A 21,150-nucleotide genomic window follows, 5' to 3' on the forward strand; every position below is an offset into this window, starting at 1 on the left:
ACTATTATACTAATGGGATTAGAATCTCGTAGGTTTTTCCTTACTACCGGTACACCACAGGAGTCCAAACTCTTTGAAAACAATAAAATTCCCAAAGTTAAATAAAATAAGTATAACTCTTCAAATTTGTATCATATAAATAATAAAGGTTTTATTAAATGGAAAAAGGAGGAGGGGGGGGGGGGGGGGGGGGGGGGGGGGGGGGGTAGCTTAGACTTTATAGTATAACTTGTTTCCTCAATGAACATAATTTTCACAGATGAAAAGAATTCTTGCAACAACAATAAAAAATACAAATTGTTGGACAAAAAGTAACAACAAAAATAAAAGAAATAAATAAATAAATGTGGATAGTGTCCACATGTGGACACAGATGATGCCCCCGCTTGCATATCATATAGATATAAAGGGACATAACTAAAGAACGGTAAAAGTGACGCTACCCAAATTTGAACTTGATCTGAGTTTTGTGGTAATAAACATTGTGTTAGTCTCATAACATTTGCTTGAGGCTAACTAAAGGAGAGAACAGAAATTAAAAATTCAGCAATTTTTCTATTTGTAAACACGCATAACTCTAGAACAGTTGTGTATAAGTTTTATAACATTTGGTTGAGACAAACTAAAGTTTGAGAACGGAAACGAAAAATTCAGCAATTTTTATGTTTATAAAGGGACATAACTCAGGAATGGTAAAAGTGTCGCCACCAAATTTCATACTTAATCTGTATTACGTAGTAATAAGCCTTGTGTATAAGTTTCATAACAGGATGAGGCAAACTAAAGTTAAAAAACGGAAACAAAAAATTTGTACTTGATCTTAGTTTTGTGGAAATGAATATTGTGTATAGGTTTCATAATGTTTTGTTGGGGCAAACTTAAGCTACAGAATGGAAACTAAAAATTTTGCAATCTTTCGATTTATAAAGGGCATAACTCAATAATGCTTAAAGTGACACTACCCAAATTCAACTTGATCTGTGTTTTATCAGTGGAAGTAAGAATTAAACATTGCATTGTATAAAGCATTGATCTATAATCATGGACAAAGAAAGATAACTCCAATTTTAATAAAATGCTCCGCAGGGCACAGCTTGATACGACCGCAGAGGTCGAACCCTGAACAGTTGGGGCAAGTATCATACATGTGATTCTTCCGGCGGGAGTCAAAATCTCCCGCATTTCAGACCCTCTTCCGTCCCTCCCGTTAAAATTTGAAATCTTCCGCTTTTTGAAAATGTCAACCTCGTAAAATTTTCATTAGACATTTTTGTTTACAAAATCGATACGGACAGAGAAAAAGTCCGAGAAACTCGAAATTGATATGGGAAAAGTCCGAGAAAAACGGAAGTTTCCTGTAATGGATTTTGTGTCAAAAGTTAAAATAGGTAAAATTAGCCTGAGGTGTTTAGGATTAAACTGTATATACAACAATAAATAAAAGATAATAGGCAATTACCTAGTGATCAACTAGCTAGTTTAAGACACAAGCAAGGTTGATTAAAAGTGAAATACTGACAAAGGATTAAATTGTACAAGTTGTATAAACAACAATTTAATTTGATGCTGTTGAAAACATGGAACGTTTACTGAACCTCAAAGACAAATGAAATCAACTCAAATATGATATTTATGGCTTGTTTTCTATCCAAGCCAATGGAATACCTATATAAGTACAGTTGTCTTGGACTATTCTAAAATTTTAGAATTTGACAAAATGCAAACCGTATTTTTATATCACCAAATACCCCAGCAGCAAATAAAAGAAGACCAAGTATCTAGCCAAATTCAACTCTGCCTGGAGATCTGATTTCAAATGATGCAGATCCAGTACCAAGGGTCAAGACCATGCTTACTACACTTCATGCAAAGCTGACTGTGGTGGCCCTAATGATTTGACCAAACTTATGGGGACAGCTACCCACCAGCAAGCCTACAACTCTATCAATTAACACCTTCTGTTACAAGCATGTTCAGTAGTAGTACCAAAGTTGACAATGTAGCTGAATCAGGGGTACTTTTTGCCAACTCTGTATGATGGCTGATCGCTTTATCTTGAATTATATATAATGAATAAATATTTGAAACCCCTTATCTTCTATTTTTATCAAGTAAAAATGGATATGGAGTTGTTGAAAGGTATGGAATTATTGTTCTTTTAACAAACAAAAAAGAAGATATGCAGTTTAAACACACAAAAAACCATTGCGTACGTCGATAAATAGGTCGATAAAAAATCTCCAGTTATGAAGCCCATACTCCAGCTGAAAATTTCCAAATCTCCAGTTGTGGCTTGACAACTCTGTCACATGTCTGAAGTATGGACACAACATTCAAGCTTGATACAGCTCTGAATTTGGATTGTGATTAAATATTTGACACAGCATAGGTTTCTGACACAGAATGAATGTGGTCTAAGAACTTAAAAATTTTAAATTGGACATTCACCTATTATGGTCCAATATCCAAAATCTAAATACATGGTTAGATTCAGCATATCAAAGAACCCCAAGAATTCAATTTTTGATGAAATCAAACAAAGTTTAATTTTTGACCCTTTTGACCTCAATATGGACAAAGTTGATAACGGGGCCCAAAAATCAAAAATCTAAATACATGGTTAGATTCAGCATATCAAAGAACCCCATATATTCAATTTTTGTTGAAATCAAACAAAGTTTAATTTTGGACCCCGATTGGACCAACTTGAAAACTGGGCCCATAATCAAAAATCTAAATACACATGTTTAGATTCAGCATATCAAAGAACCCTAAAAATTCAATTTTTGTTAAAATCAAACTAAGTTTAATTTTGGACCCTTTGGACCTGAATGTAGACCAATTTGAAAACGGAACCAAAAGTTAAGGATCTAAATACACGGTTAGATTCGGCATATCAAAGAACCCCAATAATTAAATTTTTGATGAAATCAAACAAAGTTAAATTTTGGACCCTTTGGACCTCAATGTGGACCAATTTAAAAATGGGGCCCAAAATCCAAAAACTTAATACACGGTTAGATTCAGCATATTAAAGAACCCCAAGAATTCAAGAATAAAACCCCATTGAAATTGATCAAGAAATAAGCAATTTATACGAAGTATCTTCTTTTGCGCAATACTGTGCAATTGAATATTTCTTGCTATTGCGCAATACTGTACAATTGACAATTTCTTGCTATTGCGCAATATTGTGCTATTGGATATTTCTTGCTATTGTGCAATACTGTGCAATTGAAGATTTCTTGCTATTGCGCAATACTGTGCAATTGAAGATTTCTTGCTATTGTGCAATACTGTGCAATTGAAAATTTCTTGCTATTGCACAATACTTATTATATAATAATTTACACATCCTGTTTGGTGTGTATCTCCTACCATATCATTATTATTTGCTTTTAAATATAAATCAGAAATAACCAACTTAAAATGGAAAATTTTAAAAGAAAAAAAAAAGGAAAAAAAGAAAAAAAAAGAAAAAAAAAAAAAATCCCCCCCCCAAAATTTTTTGAACCCCTTATGATTCATCACCCCCAAACTCAATCCCAGCCTTCCCTTTGTGGTATGGTACCTTGCAGTACAATTTCAGAGAGATCCATACACTTGAACACAAGTTATTGTCTGCAAACTAGAAAAAATGCTTATTTTTGGCCCCTTTTTGGCCCCCAATTCCTAAACGTTTCGGGCAATTACCCCCAAACTCAATTCCAGCTTTCCCTTTGTGATATGGAACCTTGTAGTACAATTTCAGAAATATCCAAACACTTACACACAAGTTATTGTCATGAAACTAGAAAAATGCTTGTTTTTTGCCCCTTTTTTGGCCCCTAATTCCTAAAATTTTGAGGCAATTACCCCCAAAATCAATTACAGCCTTCCCTTTGTGATATGGAACCTTGTGGTACAATGTCAGAGAGATCCATACACTTACACACAAGTTATTGTCTGGAAGTTACAAAAATGCTTATTTTTGGCCCCTTTTTGGCCCCTAATTCCTTAACTGTTGGTACCATAACCCCCAAAATCAATCCCAACCTTCCTTTCGTGGTCTTGAACCTTATGGTAAAATTTCATGGAGATCCATTGACTTACACTAAAGTTAGAGTGCGAAAACCAATGTGTCTTCGGACGACGACGACAACGACGACGACGACGCCAACGTCATACCAATATACGACCAAAAAATTTTTAATTTTTGCGGTCGTATAAAAATTACCTGAAATTTAGAAGAAAATAAAAATTTTGCAATTTTTCCATTTATAAAGGGGCATAACTCTAGAACAGTAAAAGTGACGCCACCAAAATTCAAACTTGATCTGTGTTTTGTAGTAATAAGCATTGTGTGTAAGTTTCATAACATTTGGTTGAGGCAAACTTAAGTTAGAGAACGGAAACTAAAAATTTTGCAATTTTTCCATTTATAAAGGGGCATAACTCTAGAACGGTTAAAGTAACACCACCAAAATTCAAACTTGATATGTGTTTTGTGGTAATAAGCATTGTGTATAAGTTTCATAACATTTGGTTGAGGCAAACTAAAGTTAAAAAGCGGAAACTAAAAATTTTGCAATTTTTCCATTTATAAAGGGGCATAACTCTAGAACAGTTAAAGTGACGCCACCAAATTCATACTTCATCTGTGTTTTGTGGTAATAAGCATTGTGTATAAGTTTCATAACATTTGGTTGAGGCAAACTTAAATAAGAGAACGGAAACTAAAAATTTTGCAATTTTTCCATTTATAAAGGGGCATAACTCTAGAACGGTTAAAGTGACACCACCAAAATTCAAACTTGATCTGTGTTTTGTGGTAATAAGCATTGTGTATAAGTTTCATAACATTTGGTTGAGGCAAACTCAAGTTAGGGAACGAAAACCAATTTTGGGACGTACGGACGTATGTACATACATATGACGGACAAGGGTAAAACTTAATGCCCCAACCGCTACAACATTTTTTGTACAACAGGTACCTTTGATCAGTAATCAAATGTAAAATAATTAAAATAATAATTTTCTACTGAGAAAATAATTTGTGATCAACACAAATAATATTTAATGAAATGAGCTGAGTCTGATAGAAATCAACATTATGCAAATGCATATCAATACATCTGTTTACTTATTTCGGGTTGAAAAAATTCTCTATGCAAAGTCTGTAAATGTTTGAATTTGAGGCGATATAACAACCCTACAAAACAGACAAACATTCATCTTTAACTTCATATTTCAATGTTCCAAAATCAATCAAAGTCTAACTCTTATCAATGTACATGTATATGTGCACTTGCATGAGGTCGATTTCTATGACGCAGCTCAAATTATTTATTTTTGATGTATATATATATACAGATACAGAGATTTTTCTTCTTTTATAATCTGTTCATAAAAAAACCCACATTTTACATGTTTTAGCACTTTTTAGTGAAAGTTTGTTTTTTATTGTTTCATTATAATGATAAAATAGAATCAAAATGGAAAGAAAGTTATAATCGCAATTGCCATTTTCTCTTTTAAAAACGTTAGTTTCTGTATAAACAAGGAATTATTTGAATCTGGAATAATTTTGAATTCTGGAAAATTGATGAGAAATATATGATGAAAACTAACCCAACTAAATAGGGTTAGCCATGCGCGCATGGCTAAGGGGGGTTAGTTAGTTCATACTGAAATGATAGTGAAAGTAAAATTAACCTTAGCCATGCACGCATGGCTAACCCTATTTAGTTGGGTTAGTTTTCATCATACATTTCTAATCAATTTTCCAGAATTCAAAATTATTCCAGATTCAAATAATTCCTTGTTTATAATTGTTCATTTTATTGTTTTGGTATTGATTATTTTTTACATTATTGTTATAAAATATAAGAAAATTTCCAATCATTATTTTAAAACTGTTTCGAATTGGCAATGTAGGGCCGTATATTATCGTCAAATAATAGCAAATACGTATACGTAATTTGACACATCTCCGGTTCAGTAGTTTAGTAGAGTTTACGTAAGATAATATCTTCTTTGGATTAAGACGGGCATTTGACATATATCTCTGTTTCAGTATCATATCGGTAATTATAAAATGACCCGACAATGTATTTGATAGATGTCAAGTGTCAAGTCACGTCAATATATATTATGTCCCAGATTAAATTCTAGGAGGAATCTCAATTCTAATTTATTAAATATTTAATTTCCTTTGGGTCAGTAGGTATGACTTGTTTCTGCAAACATTCCTCTTTTTAAAGTGCCGGCACTTTTAATATAATTCGACGTCTATCAACTGAATGGATCAATTTTGCTCGTTGTGTCGTCGTATTTTGATTATTAATTGATGGAAGTGTTGTATGGGCAACAACTCTAAATCAGGTTCTCTGCAACAAATGTTCCAAATGTTATTGAACAGCTATATAAGGTACGAGAGTTCCCCATAACAGTATAAAGTATAAATAAACTGTAAACCTGCTCGAGTTAATTTATACTTTATACTATTATTGGGAACTCTCGTACCTTATTGTGCTGGTCAGCAAAAATCAAAAAATATCATAAGGGCCATATGAGTTATGGTTCCGCAGCTTAATACTGCAGTGATGAAAAAAAGCCCATAAAAATCCAAGATGTTTTACCTTCCTGAAACACAAAATGCATTTAACTTTAATATGACATATCAAGTGGATGCTAGGCCTTAAAACTTTTCCAACTGCACGTTATGCCTTGTGTGAGTTTTGAGGTGTAAACCAAGGATTTGTAAACACAGCCATAATTTTTTGTTTTCATTTCTAAAATGCATTTAAATTTGCAACTTGTCGCTAGGAAGTGTAAAAAATCGATAACAAATAATTAAAACAATACAACTCTTGTTCATGTTATATTGCATAAATGTATGACAAGTAAACATTGACTTAAATTTGTTAGAAAGAATGCGGAACTTCGACAAAAGTTTCACATCCTATTCAAGACCATTACAATGTACAATTTTTGTCATGTACGTAAATTAATTCAAGAACCTACGTCAATTTAGGATAGAATCATGTAACTTCCAGTGCCGAAGTTGTTCTAAAATATATACTTCAAACCTTTCGCACTTACCTTTCGTTCTTGTTTGGAAGTTCGTATGGGTAGCCTCCCCTTTTAGGAATTATTATACTATTCTAAACCGAAATCGGAATATCAATTCCGAATTATATGTCCCCAGTCTACAATAAATCTGGGACTGTTACACGTTAACATATTAGTCATAGAATAAATGAGCCCCTTATCTGAGGTTTTTGTTTGGTTACATAAATTTAAGGTCTATCAATTTAAAATTTTGAAGATATATTTTTTTAAAATGTGCAATTCAAGTGATTCTGTGAAAGGAATCCGGGTCCGTTCGCCCTAATACCTGTTCGCCCGGGGTCAGTTCGCCCTTATACCTGTTTGCCCTGGGTCCATTCGCTATGATTTTTATTTTATTTTGTAGTCTCTTGTATATTATGCTTATTATTTGAAAAGAGTATGACTATGTTAAAGTTTGTTTTTCCCCGAATATTTATGTTGTATTTTTGCTGCTACCAAAAATTATTTTCCTTTGATCAGGAACATATATATTGACATACTGTTCCCAGCATTGATCTGCACTGTAGAGTACCAGGAATACAAGGTATTTAATATAAAACAACTGAAGACCATGTTATCTGCCTGTATTATCGTTATTGATAAATTTTAAACATTTTTCGAACTTCGCATCACACACCAATTAGGGAGCTACCATTTGATTTTTATGGGGGCTAGGATGAAATTTGAAAAAAAAAGGCAGGACAGGAGTTTTGAGTAAAAAAAAAAAGCAGGATGAGCAACTTGGCAAAAAAAATAATAAACAGCTGCGCCATGAGCGCATGATACGCCCGTCGTCTTGTGTGTGAATTTTTATGCAATAATCATAAATAGTTTCTGACATACGGCGTGACATGCGAAAACCCCCCCCCTTTTTTTTTTACAAAAAACTCAATATCTCTAAAATAAAATTTTGAATCAAAACCAAAAAGTATACAGATCTTTAGATTAATATAACTAAGAAGTTTGTAAAATTTTAAGCAATAATCATAAATCGTTTTTGAGATACAGCGCAACATGTGAAAACCCCCCTTTTTAAAAAAAAAAAATCAATATCTGTACAATAAAATTTTGAATCAAAACCAAAAAGTTTACAGATCTTAAGATTAATATAACTAAGAAGTGTGTAAAATTTTAAGCCATAATAATAAATCGTTTTTGAGATACGGCGCGACATGTGAAAAACCCCTCCCCTTTTTTTACAAAATACTCAATAACTCAAAAATAAAATTTTGAATCATCACCAAAAAGTATACAGATCTTTAGATTAATATAACTAAGAAGTGTGTAAAGTTTTAAGCAATAATCATAAATTGTTTTTGAGATACGGCGCGACATGTGAAAAAAAACACACACCTGTTTTAGTTACTAAGTCCCGTATACGCGTAACTCAAAAAGTTTTAATCTTATATTCACCAAAAAGTATACAGATCGTTTGACCATTATAAGAAACAACTATGTTAAGTTTCATGAAATTTGGATAAGTCGTTCTAAAGTTACGGTGCCACATGTTTACGCCGGACAGACAGACAGACAGATGGACAGACGGACAGAAGATTTTGACGGGCGTATAAAAAAGGCAGGATGACAGTTTATGTAAAAAAAGTCAGGATACACTAATAAAAAAAAGGCAGGACCGAATAGAGTGAAAAATAAAAAGGCAGGACAGAGATTACAACTAAAAAAAAATTTGTAAGGGTTCCGCGGAACCCAGTGTCTCGCCTACTTTTTCTGTTAATCGCAGGCTCAACAAAAATGAGGAAGTAAATCAATAAAAATATTCCTCTTGATATTATCTTTTGATTGTAAGAAGCTTCTGTCCAAGTTTGGTAAAAATCCAGGATAGTTTATGAATCTAATAAATGTTTAAAAACTTTAACTGCAGACTGAATGTAATGTTAACTGGAAGAAAACAAAATTTCCTTCTAGATACTAGCATTTGATCATAAACAAGCTTCTGTCCAAGTTTGGTACAAATTCAAAATAGTATAAGAAAGTTATTAAAATTTTAAAAACTTTAACCACAGAGTGAATGTGTTGTTTCCTGGCAGAAAATTTAAGTCCATTTAAAAGTAAAATACGGAAAAAATGGATTTATTTTTTTACAAAACATCCTTCTAGATACTAGCTTTTGATCATAAACAAGCTTCTGTCCAAGTTTGGTACAAATCCAAAGTAGTATAAGAAAGTTTTTCAAATTTTAAAAACTTTAACCACAGAGCGAATGTGTTGTTTCCTGGCAGAAAATCTAAGTCCATTTAAAGGTAAAATACGGAAAAAATGGATTTATTTTTTTACAAAATTTACTTCTAGATACTATCTTATGATTGTAAACAAGCTTCTGTCCAAGTTTGGTACAAACCCAGGATAGTTTAAGAAAGTAATTAAAATTTTAAAAACTTTAACCACAGAGTGAATGTAATATTTCCCGGCAGAAAAACTAAGTCCATTTATAAGTAAAATACGGAAAAAATGGAATTTTATTTTTACAAAATTTACTTCTGGATACTATCTTATGATCATAAACAAGCTTCTGTCCAAGTTTGGAAGAAATCCAGGATAGTTTAAGAAAGTTATTAAAATTTCAAAAACTTTAACCACAGAGTGAATATTTGTGGACGCCGCCAACGACGACGACGACGCCGACGGAATGTAGGATCGCTATGTCTCGCTTTTTCGACTAAAGTCGAAGGCTCGACAAAAATGCATCCTAGCCCCACATAAAAATCAAACAGTAGCTCCCTTACGTCCTTAATTTTTTCTAGTTATCACCAGACATATCCAGACATATGTGAAAAAATATCTAGCTATATTTATTCTATGGTGATACCAGAGACATACACTAAGTCAGGATCGAACAGCAGCATTGGTAGACTGAAATTGGGTCAAAATTTGATTTCAAGAGGAAATTTTTAGAAAAGTATGTCCAACATTCACTAAAATTTAGATTGAAAATGCTCTTTGGAATGAACAACACCTCTTATTTTTTTTGGTCAGAAGTTCCCAGGTCAAGTCAAATAATAGACTCATCCTGTTTCCAGACATCAGTCTTTGAGCTATAATTCAGATCTTTACAATTGTAGGTGGATGATGCACCTTTGGCTGGAAAAGACCCTATTTATTTTGATGATGATGGATGACTGTTTAATGTCCAGCAGCAATTTAAATGCATAGGATTAGAACATATTAATGCGATATGAATATGAACTCTTCTTTATACTGGACGAACACAGTGAGCTGGATTTTGAACGTGCTAGTTCACAAGTTAACAGTCTGCAGGGAGACATGACACCCTACTCGGACACATTATACAGACTCCTAGCCTACCAGTCTGCTCTTACTCCTTAATGCCTTCGTGCTTAGTGGAGAAGCAGCAAATTCTAATCTTAAAATCTTTTGTTTTACCAAGCCGGGGATCAAACCCACAACCTCCAACACTCAAGGTGATCATGCACACTACCAAGAGAACAGAGGTGGTGTATAAATACATTTTGAGGTCATGGTCAAAAATCTATTTCACAGCAGCCATTAAGTAGACTGTACCTGGGCAAATTTTTTGTTTTCTGATAATACATAGTTAATCATCATTAAAAAAAATAGTTTGATAAAGTACTTTGGGAAGAGAACAAATTTTGGTAGAGTTTTGTTTCTGAACAATATCTTATGAGCCAGAAATAGTTTTTTTTTCAAAACTTGCATGGGTAATGCTACTTCTGAAGAGAAAGACAGCAAATTAATTTAAGGTCAATAACTCAAAGGTCAAGGTTATAACAGCTATGAATAGACTGACATTGGCTGAAATTTGGTCAGGAAATATTTGTCTGGCTATTACTATCCCAAAACCTCACTGTATGTGAATATTGGCACCATCATTTGACATAAATTGTCTGGAGGATAAAAACACTAAAACAAAAACTAACATTATCCATCATATAAAACGGTTGGCTCTCAGCTTATGTACATATGGTACTTTTGTAATATTTTACGATTAAAGTCTCAAATGGGCGGGTTGCAATATTTGTGACTACTGAACGTAAAATGTTTACAATGGAGTTGCAATGACATGAAGGGGAAGAATTTTGCTGGAAAATAACTAAGTTTCAAAGTCAGGAAAAATGTGAAAAAATTCTTCAAACAATTCCATAATAGCAGATGCACATGATATGTTACATGTATCTCCATTTGGAGTTCATGTGATTTCCCTCAGTTATTTTCTCCTGGTTGGTATATTTTAAATGAATTTTCAAATTTTGAGTTTTGGTAAACTACTTTTGCTTCTTATTTACTTTGACAATAGAAAATATATTTTGTTCTTGTACTCTAGGTCATTATATCCAGATAGGAACTTCAAAGCATACACATGTATCTATTACCAATTTATCCACTGAACAGATAAAAGAAGTATTAAGACGGTTTGTCATATCTTTTTTATTTCATTTTTGTTTTTTTTGCATATGAAAAATCTGTTTATACAAAAACTAAATTGGCAGATAACAATTTGACAAAACAATTCACAACATGGAGGATAAATCTGTTCTGGAATGAACAAAACAAAAATATTTGTTTTCTAAAAAAATGTATAAACATATCTTTTTAAAATTTGCATAGATAATAAAATTTATATATGTATGATATGTAAAATATATAAGTTAATTGTAGAAAACTGGACGTATAAATTTGATCATGGTTGACATTAAAGATGAGGAGAAATAAAACTTTTAACAGTTAAAAATACATTTTATGTTTTATTATTGAACAAACAAAAATTTGCATTTAATGCAGAAGACATATATTATTTATACCATTATCTGCCCATAGAAATTTAACTAGAAAATGAATTTCTCTAAACATGTGGCATTTCTTTCCATAATCATAATTTTCCTAGAAAATTCTAATTAAGGTTATTCTAAAATTTATCATGGAGGTACTCAAATTAATAAATTATGGGTGGTTGCATCTTCCTTAATATTTTGAAAGAAAGTTTTATATTATGGTTGGTTGGGGTCTTAAAAAAGTGCCTCCCATGCCCCAAGTGTTTAATTCTGGACACTTACCCTTTTGATAATGTGAGGGTATATGTCATGATATTTGAAAAGGATTTATTTATTATTAGCATTATCTTTAATTTTTTAAAGTGATTTTAATGTATTTGTTTATAGGAGAAATTTTTTGTCAAGGAATCAGTGCCACATTTGAAATTACCATTTCCAGAATCCTGGACATGTTAAGACATGACAAGTCCGATCTCTCTATAGACATTTTATCAAAATATTCTAATGTTGTTTTGGAAGTTTATAAAACATCAAATATTACTGGAGTCATGTTATATATTTTGTCCTTCCATTCACTCTTTTATTAACGTGAGAAAGCTTAACCTTCAAATAAAACAAAACTATGATTTTGTTTTTTCTCCTACTGATACAAATACAAGTTCATAGAATAGTTTGGTCTTTAAAACACATACCGAATTGTGCTTATTTTGGTCCAAGTGTTATTATTCAACATAAATGAAAAAGCTTATAAAAATTTAAATAATTTTAGCATGGGAGATAACTCTTGTCAACATCAAAGCCATTCATTGTACCCCTAAAAAATAGAATTATTTTGATAACATTATATATTAAGTATAACTCATCATAAAGTGTCATAAAATTTATAAATGATTTAAAAAAGTTAAAACTGAGATTAAACCTCATAAGGACATACAATGATGATACTACATAATATGCATAAAACTGTCTAAGTGTAACTTAACTGATCTATAAACAGTTTTAATTTTCCTTTGTTCACAGAAGAAGAAAAACAGGATGATATTCATTACAGTACATGTATAGGTAACATAACTATTCAAGAAATAAGTATAATGTACAATAAAAAAATGCATATAAAAAAACCCAGAATATTTGAATATTTGTACATGCCATTATACACATTTGTACTTCTCTTAGTGTTCATATCAAATCATCATGCTCAAAAAAAAATTTCTGTATAAGTCTACCATATTTTATAAAATACTTCTTTTTATAGTTGTTGAACTTAACCCTGGATTTGGGTTTTTACTCCAAAAACATTAGGTTTTGAATTGATATTGTCCTATCTTCAGTCCAACAGAAAATGAATAGGTCTAGTAAGATTTAAATCCCTGAATTCTAATGACAAGCAAAATTTTTATTTCAGTCCTTTATCTTTTAAAATCCTTGTTTAATCTAAATTTTGGGAAAATTAACTCCTGGTGATGATCTTATATCTTATATTATTAAGTCACAAATAAAAATTTTAAAGAATGTGATCAATGTCAAGATCATGTCTAGTCTTAAAACATTTCTGAGATCCTTTTCAATTTATTAATCATGAATTCTTTTTCTAAAAATAAATCAGTCTTTGTTAACTAGTAAAAGTTATACCTTAAGTCTAGTAAACTACCTTTTACTGGGCACTGTCTAAAGTTTTTTCTAATGTTGACACTTCGATTCCTAAATCTATTTTACTACAAATAAATGCATTTCTAATCTGAAAGACTGGTAATGCCTTTTAAAAATACATATGTATTTAATAAATAATAAAATAAACAATTGCTACTGTAGAATGTAATTCTGTAATGTAATAGAAGAAACAAAATTGTTGGGTTGTCCCAAAATATTTTTATAGTGGTAGTAGACTAGGACAAATTTTGTACACTAGAATTAGAACTGAGAGCAGTGGTCTGAATGAACATTTGTATAGAAAAAATTTAGTTACTGATCCTTTTTGCAAATGTAGACAGATTGAAACATCTGAACACTTTTTATTGCGTTGTCCGCAATACCAATTACTTAGAGAGTTTATGCTGAGTAACTTGTCATGTCAGCCTAATATACATAACTTACTGTATGGTAATCCTTTGATGTCCGACATTGAGAATTCTGATAACTTTCTCATTATTCAAGATTTTATTCTTAAAACAAAGAGATTCGTGTGAATTTCATATACATGTATTGAGATATATAATTATGTATAAATTAAATTGTCGTTAATTTATATTTATATTTACACCTATGTAGTTTGATAGCACTGTAGTTCAGTTGTGAATTTGGTCAACAAATGCTTCTTATTCAGTTAAACAAATATTTTTGATGCCATCCATCTACTATTATATTATATGGGAGAGGAATTTGTAAAAGTGAAAATTCACTTGTTTTCCAATCCCAATAAAATTGTCATTTTGTAATGTTTACGTTATTATTTTCAAAATAAAATATTGGTTACACTAAACAAAATTGTTGTGACTTAATTGTATGTGTTTTACTCTTCTATTTACAGTCTGTATAAAATTATATCAAATTACAATTTTTATCATCCAAGCAAACTGTTCCATAGGTAAAACATTAAAACAAACTACTTTGAGAGAGATACAAACAAGTCATCAATGTAAATAGTGCATTGAAAAAATATCACATACTTACCATTCTACAGGCTTGAAATATGTATAAGAACAGTGTTGGTATATTGAATCTTAAATTACTACCAAAAGTAAATTCACTTAAAATGGTAAGACAGTAAATTTTTAATCAAAGCAAAAATTGTCAAATTTATCTTTCATTTACATCAGCCTTTTGAAAATAAATTTGTTTACAAAAAATCAGCTCTTTTCAAACCAAACATTAACATATTCAGTAAAATAAGCATGAATCCAGAATAAATTTTAAGTCACAATAGGAGAGAACATACTATAATCTCTATGATATAAAAAGTGGAGAGAGAGGTAATATTGGAATATTAGCTGAAGTCATTCCAAGCCTATAGGACTGTTCATATCACCATTGCACTCATACATAGATGACTTGATGGTAGCTTTTTTATAGCATTTCTGATGTTTTAACCTTTTTAGCGGAATTTACAATTAATAGTGAGCACTAGTTGTAATTAATTATTGAATATATTATTCAACTTTTTATCATTTTTGAGTAATTTATATAATTATCTTATAAAATCACATTAATTCATTTAAGACATGAATATAGAAATAAGATATAGTATGATAGCCATTGAGACAACTATCCAACGGAGACCAAATAATGTGGATGCATTTTTTGTTCATTAATTAGAGTGTACAGGCACTAACAATGTATGATGTATTGAACATACTTAAAATGTGCATACAAACAGTGATCATATCACATTTTTGATAAAGGCAGGCAAGTGGTTTATACTCAACAAAAAATAATGGACAGCAGTTTTTACAAATGAATTAAACTTCAAATAAATACATTCAATTCTTAAAAATTATACAACACAATTAAAAGTAAGTACATATTATAATCATTATTTTTTTTTAAATTTCTATCATTTGACTGGACTTTTCTCCAACACTGTCAGGGCCAACCATGCTTTTTTTTCAAACTCAAAGCTTTATTATGTGTTTAAGCATATTTTTTTTTAGTTGGGTGACTGTTTCCAAAATAATCACACAGTGCCCAGAGATCATTAAACATAAATATATTCATATCAGTCTGTTTATAGTCATTTAAAATATGTTTGTTTAGAGTCTTATAAATTTCAGAAAACATCATTCAACACAATTTGTATGTTTGATAAGCTTCTTAATCGTGTTACAATTGTGAGAAAAGAAAAAAAAAGACCCAACTAGGAACATAATATACATTGATTAATAAATAAAAAATCCTTAGACCAGGTCCGTACTCAAAACAACAATAATTAACAGTTGTGACTCGATAAACAAGTGATACAATTTTATAATGCATTTTGCACAACAATATTATCAATTGCATGCAGTGCATATATCCCCAACACTGGGGCAAATTATTAACTAGACTTCATACAGAGATGACAAGCTTTGTTACATTTATAATATATCATGTATATATTGGCTATGTACTTATAAATATAAATAAAATGGTGGGGTTTTCTAGTAACAATTGTAAACAGATAATATCTCTTACTTATAGTTCACAAATTTCTGGTGGGATTAAAGCTTAAAATCATTTTTATAAAAAAAATATATATTATTTCTAAAATATATAAGTCAAACATTGAAGAATATGATGATTTTAAAAACATTGATTTGGAAAATTCTGAGGTTTAATGTAAACGAGTAAGAGTTTGGATTCTTAACCATTTGTCACTAACCATAGTTCATTTACTATAATTCTTTTTGTGGAAATGACATGTCATAAGAAAAATCCCTTATATATTATAATTTGAAATATCATAATGTATAGCCTTTCATTTAATACTTTCAAATCAGTAAATCATGATTTGAAAACCAGGTTAACTAATAATGCAAAAACCATTCCAAACAAATTACAACAGATTCATTTTAAATACATATACCACTGAGGATAGATATCCAAAATTGAAAAAAAATATTAAGGCAGACATTTGCAATTTAATATTATACACTTATTGACTGTTATGAGGGTAATGGCAATTTCATTGTCCCTGAAACTTGATGCAGACCAGGGCAAAAGTTGATTTCCAAAGGTCAGCAAACTTGCTATAACCCTAATAATAACCAGTCATTAAGTGTTTTATTATATCCAACAAGACAACTTTCAACATACACCACTTAGCCAAAAATAATAGGTACATATACAGGCACGTGATGTATAAGAAGGCATAGTATTCACAGTTGAGGAAGATGATGACAGACCTTTACTCTACATTTGACATGTTGCAGTTCAATAAAATGTCACTTTTCAACTTGATTTTTTCTTTTTTATTTTGAACATTGCTCCTGGTAAGTAAATTTATAATTTGGTAAGTAAATTAATAATTTGAAAACAGACTAAGATGAATACTATGACAGAGACATACAGTTATAAGATTATATTTGAGTATAGATTTCCTGATTTTGAAATTTCAGTGAAAAAGTCCTTACAATGCAAATATTCAATGATGTCATTTTTTCCAATGCAAATTAATAATGAAAAGTTTGTGAAATATGATTACAATTCAATTTAACAGGGTAAAAAAATCTTTGAAAGTGCTGACTGGCAATAGGCTGTGGAGGGATTATATAGAAAAACATAGAGGTACATCTATAAAACTCATCAAAAGTCTTTGAAAGTGCTGACTGGATATAGGCTGTGGAGGGATTATATAGAAAAACATAGAGGTATACCTATAAAACTCATCAAAGATATTTAGGGACTATGCATTCTCTTCCATTTTGATATTAAAAAAATGCAAACTTATCTATAAATATATAATAAATCAAATAATTCATACATCTTTTGCTGTTCATTTACTTTTGAATGCTTAATCATCCATTTATATCATTGATTCAACCGGTAAGAAAAAAAAGTGAAAAGTTGTTCAATATGTCAATAAGCTATTTTTTTATAATTAAAACTCATACAAATTTTCAAAGAAACTGAATAACTTCTGCAGTTGTAATTTGAAAATTAACATTTTTTATAGCAATTTCAAAAAATTTATTTTAAGTGAAAAGACTACAATATACAAATAAAACTGCTTACTGAATTCTCTTATAGTTCATCAGTGGTAAAAATAAATCAAAACTAAATGTACAATTATACATAAAATCAGATGTCTATTTGAACATATCTTAAGCAAGCACTTCAAACTTAAGCTGTCTGAGTATATGAACTGTGACTAGACCCATCAGCTTTACCAGTCCTCTGAACGCATGTTCCTGTTATACTTTCTTGGTGTGTTTACTGACGTTGATTCCATTCTTAAAATGGCCCCCATTTCCGAGCTTCTGTGTTTTTGATAGTTAGCCATAGCTTCTGGTCGTGTCCTTAATGGTGATGTCTGTGGTCTTCTGAAATTTAAAAAAAAAACGTAAATCGTTAAGTACAAAGTTACCAGTAATTTGTGTAATAATATATGAAAATGAATCACATTTTGAATTGAAGTTCCATAAAAAGTGTACCTGAGCAGCTTAAAATCATATAGTGTAAATCAGGATATTTTGGAGGGTTCTTAACAAACAGAAATGGTTAAATTAGCTGCATTTAATTTGGGCTTCTACGCTTTTGGTCTTGAACCTACCTAAGGAAGGTTATTCAAGAGTGCAGGCAAATGTGACGTGGAAAAAATTCTATCAAAAATTTTAAATATTTTATATTCAAAATGCACCCAATTGAAAAGGTTTCAGAGGAGATGCATTTTAATCACAGTGATCAAAATCTTAGGTAGAAAAATGGGAACAGTTGTGTGCATAATTTCAATCATTTTTAAGTCTTTTAATTGAGTATGGTGGTGGAAAAAACTTGACTTAGCACTGTTGGATATATAGTTGTATTACTACCTTTCTTTAGAAAGATAAGCAATTTTTACAGGAAAATGAGCTAAATGTGTGTCAACATCAGTCGGTCAGTAATGGAAGGGCATAATCAATAATTTTAACAAGTGCCCTAAGGATGATGGTGGCCAAGTTTTTCGTGCAAATTGGCACAGTATTTTCTAGGGAAGATGATTTTTAAAAGTTTGAACAATGAAGATGGATGCCACGTGTTGGTAATAGCTAACATGACTCAAATACCATATGGACAGATCTTCCTCAAAATCTATCCACATATCAAATATTGTTGACATCCTTAACACATCACTTGATTACCAGTACATGTGATTGGTAATTGTTATTCAATATAACATTGAATGCAATGCATACTCGCCATAGATGAAAAAGCTATAAAAGAAAAATCCCTCTACAGGAAATGTTGGGAACATTAAATATTATACCAAGATTACTTACGGAGTCTCTGCTTCCTTCAGATGTCTTGGGACCTTAGTATCTCTGACTGTAGGTGGAGCCACCTCTCCTCTGACAACTTTATCGAGCTGTGTTTCATTATATTTAGCAGCAATCTGTTCAGCCTCTGGTCTCATCCTTACTGCTGGTGGATCCTCATCCCAACTGTAAATGCAATATCATTGACATAGTGTCATAAAAAGATCCATTGAAATTGTGTATATATTGATCATTAACTGATCCCTCTTTTTCATGTTTTAATAAGGGCAAAAAGATAGATAGTTGTCATAACTACAAAAAGTCTCCTACAGTTCACTGTACAAAATGTAAATAAACAAATTTGAATGTGTTGATTGTTGGTTGAAGGCTGCATTAGAAACTCTTAGATAAGTTAATGTTGAAGTCTACAGTTACTTGAGCAACTACTAACACTTGAATATTGGGTTGATGTCAAAGGCTGTACAGAACCCTTTAGATGTTTTGCTGATTGTACAGACTTAACCATAGATCTTAAGTTGCTTAATGGGACTGCACAGTATTAAACTTTGGTGTTTGGTTAATTGTTGAAAGCTGTACAATAACCATTGGATGTTTGGTTGATGTGTTGTGGTTAGTTGTTGAAGCTTGTATCTAGTAACCTTTTAAATAAATTAATTGGTTGTTTAGTAGCTTTTGAATTCTTGCATTGTCTTAAAAGGATAAATACTATTTACAATTATTAAGTAACATTTGGATGTTTAATTGATTATTGGAGGCTGTAAAGTAACTGTTATATGTTTGTTACCGGTAATTGCTTAAGTCTGTACAGAAACCATTAGTTTGTCCATTGTCAAAAGCTGATTAAAAGTCAATTTACTTGTCTAGTGGCTGGTTGCTGTCTGACTCACTGTCAGAACATTATAGAAATAAACGTATTGCATTTCATAAAGTTTCAATAAATCAAATAACTATTTTTATTTTTTTAAACAAATAAATTATAACATGAATATTATCCAACATGCACTGTGGAGGTATTTATTCTGTGATTTAGTTTTTTACATATGGTCTTGATAAGCAAAAAGGAAAGGGGGGGGGGTGCAAATAAAACTGGTTTAACCCCTCCACATGTTGTGTCTATACAAAGTCAGGGTATCTGAGCAATGTGTTGTTAGTCTCTGTTTAATTTCAGAGGAGTTGGTTGTTGGAGGTTAATGTGGTCTGTTGTACTGTGCATTATTTTATGTAATTCTTGTTATCTCTTTTTATGTACCAGAAATACACTTTAAATTTCAAACCCTACATCCCTGTGATCCACTTTCCAGAACTTACTTATTAGATGTATAATGTTCTTGTCCTGAATATGCATGGCATATTTACAACTGGACAATACCAAATAACAATAAATCTGACAATCAATAAATCTAATTTGTGACTTTCAATTTCTAATCTTTGTAGATAATAAAATTGTCTTGATGTGTTGGAAACTCTTTTACATTTCCAATTTTTTAACAGTTAAAATGTGTACTTTTAAATACAAAATAACAAAATGATATATATACAAACATTATAAAATTGCTGTTGCATTGTGTAACTTGATTACTTATATTAAACATGTTAAAGTACATAAAAAATAAACTGTTAACACAGAGATATGTCTCGCCTATTTGTTATTTTGATAATGCATATGTTGAAATTAAAATAGCAATACTTTACATGTAAGTTATGCAAATATTCAAAGTCAATGAACCATGACTGAAGGTACAGGGCTAAACAATCTCCATGGAAATGAGATGTGTCAATGCTAATACAACTGCATACCAAATACCATTGACTTATCATAAGTCGTTCCCTTTCAACAAACCTAAACACAAACATGTAAAAGTTTCAAAGTCAATGAACCATGATGAGGGGTGGGGACTATATAATCCATGGAAATGAAACTTGCAAATGCCAATACATTTGCATACCGAATATCATTGACTTAACATTAGTGGTTCATCTTAAACTGACCTAATCACAAACTAATACATGTAAACTAAGTAAAAGTTTCAAAGTCAATAGACCATGACTGAGGGGTAAGGACCAAATATTCTCCATGGAAATGAGATGTGCTAATGCTTATACAACTGCATACCAATTATCATTAACCTACCACTAGTGGTTCCCCATAAACTGACCTAATCACAAACTAATACATGAAAACTAAGCAAAGTTTCAAAGTCAATAGACCTTGACTGAGGGGGCGGGGCCAAATAATTTCCATGGTAATGAGATGTGCCAATGCTAATACAACTGCATACCAAATATCATTGACCTACCACTAGTGGTTCCCCATAAACTGACCTAATCACAAACTAATACAT

General features: G+C 31.1%; 2 protein-coding genes across 5 annotated transcripts in view; both read right to left on the bottom strand.

Annotated features, from left to right (window-relative positions):
• LOC127737880 (Na(+)/H(+) exchanger beta-like) overlaps positions 1-7,128 on the bottom strand; it is a 103,085-nt gene extending 95,957 nt beyond the window's left edge. For all 3 annotated transcript variants that reach the window (XM_052248831.1, XM_052248829.1, XM_052248828.1), the window contains exon 1: positions 7,084-7,128. The gene's annotated coding sequence lies outside the window, so the exon portion shown is untranslated. The remainder of the gene's footprint in view (positions 1-7,083) is intronic.
• A 4,370-nt stretch (positions 7,129-11,498) lies between these two features.
• LOC127737892 (uncharacterized) overlaps positions 11,499-21,150 on the bottom strand; it is a 33,192-nt gene continuing 23,540 nt past the window's right edge. For both annotated transcript variants that reach the window (XM_052248847.1, XM_052248846.1), the window contains exons 3-4: positions 18,812-18,973; positions 11,499-17,875 (exon numbers count right to left, since the gene is read on the bottom strand). In XM_052248847.1, the coding sequence (XP_052104807.1) occupies positions 17,719-17,875; positions 18,812-18,973 (319 nt within the window). In that variant the 3' untranslated portion in view covers positions 11,499-17,718. The remainder of the gene's footprint in view (positions 17,876-18,811; positions 18,974-21,150) is intronic.

Source organism: Mytilus californianus, unplaced genomic scaffold, assembly GCF_021869535.1.
Source record: "Mytilus californianus isolate M0D057914Y unplaced genomic scaffold, xbMytCali1.0.p SCAF_4, whole genome shotgun sequence".
NCBI lineage: Eukaryota > Metazoa > Mollusca > Bivalvia > Mytilida > Mytilidae > Mytilus > Mytilus californianus.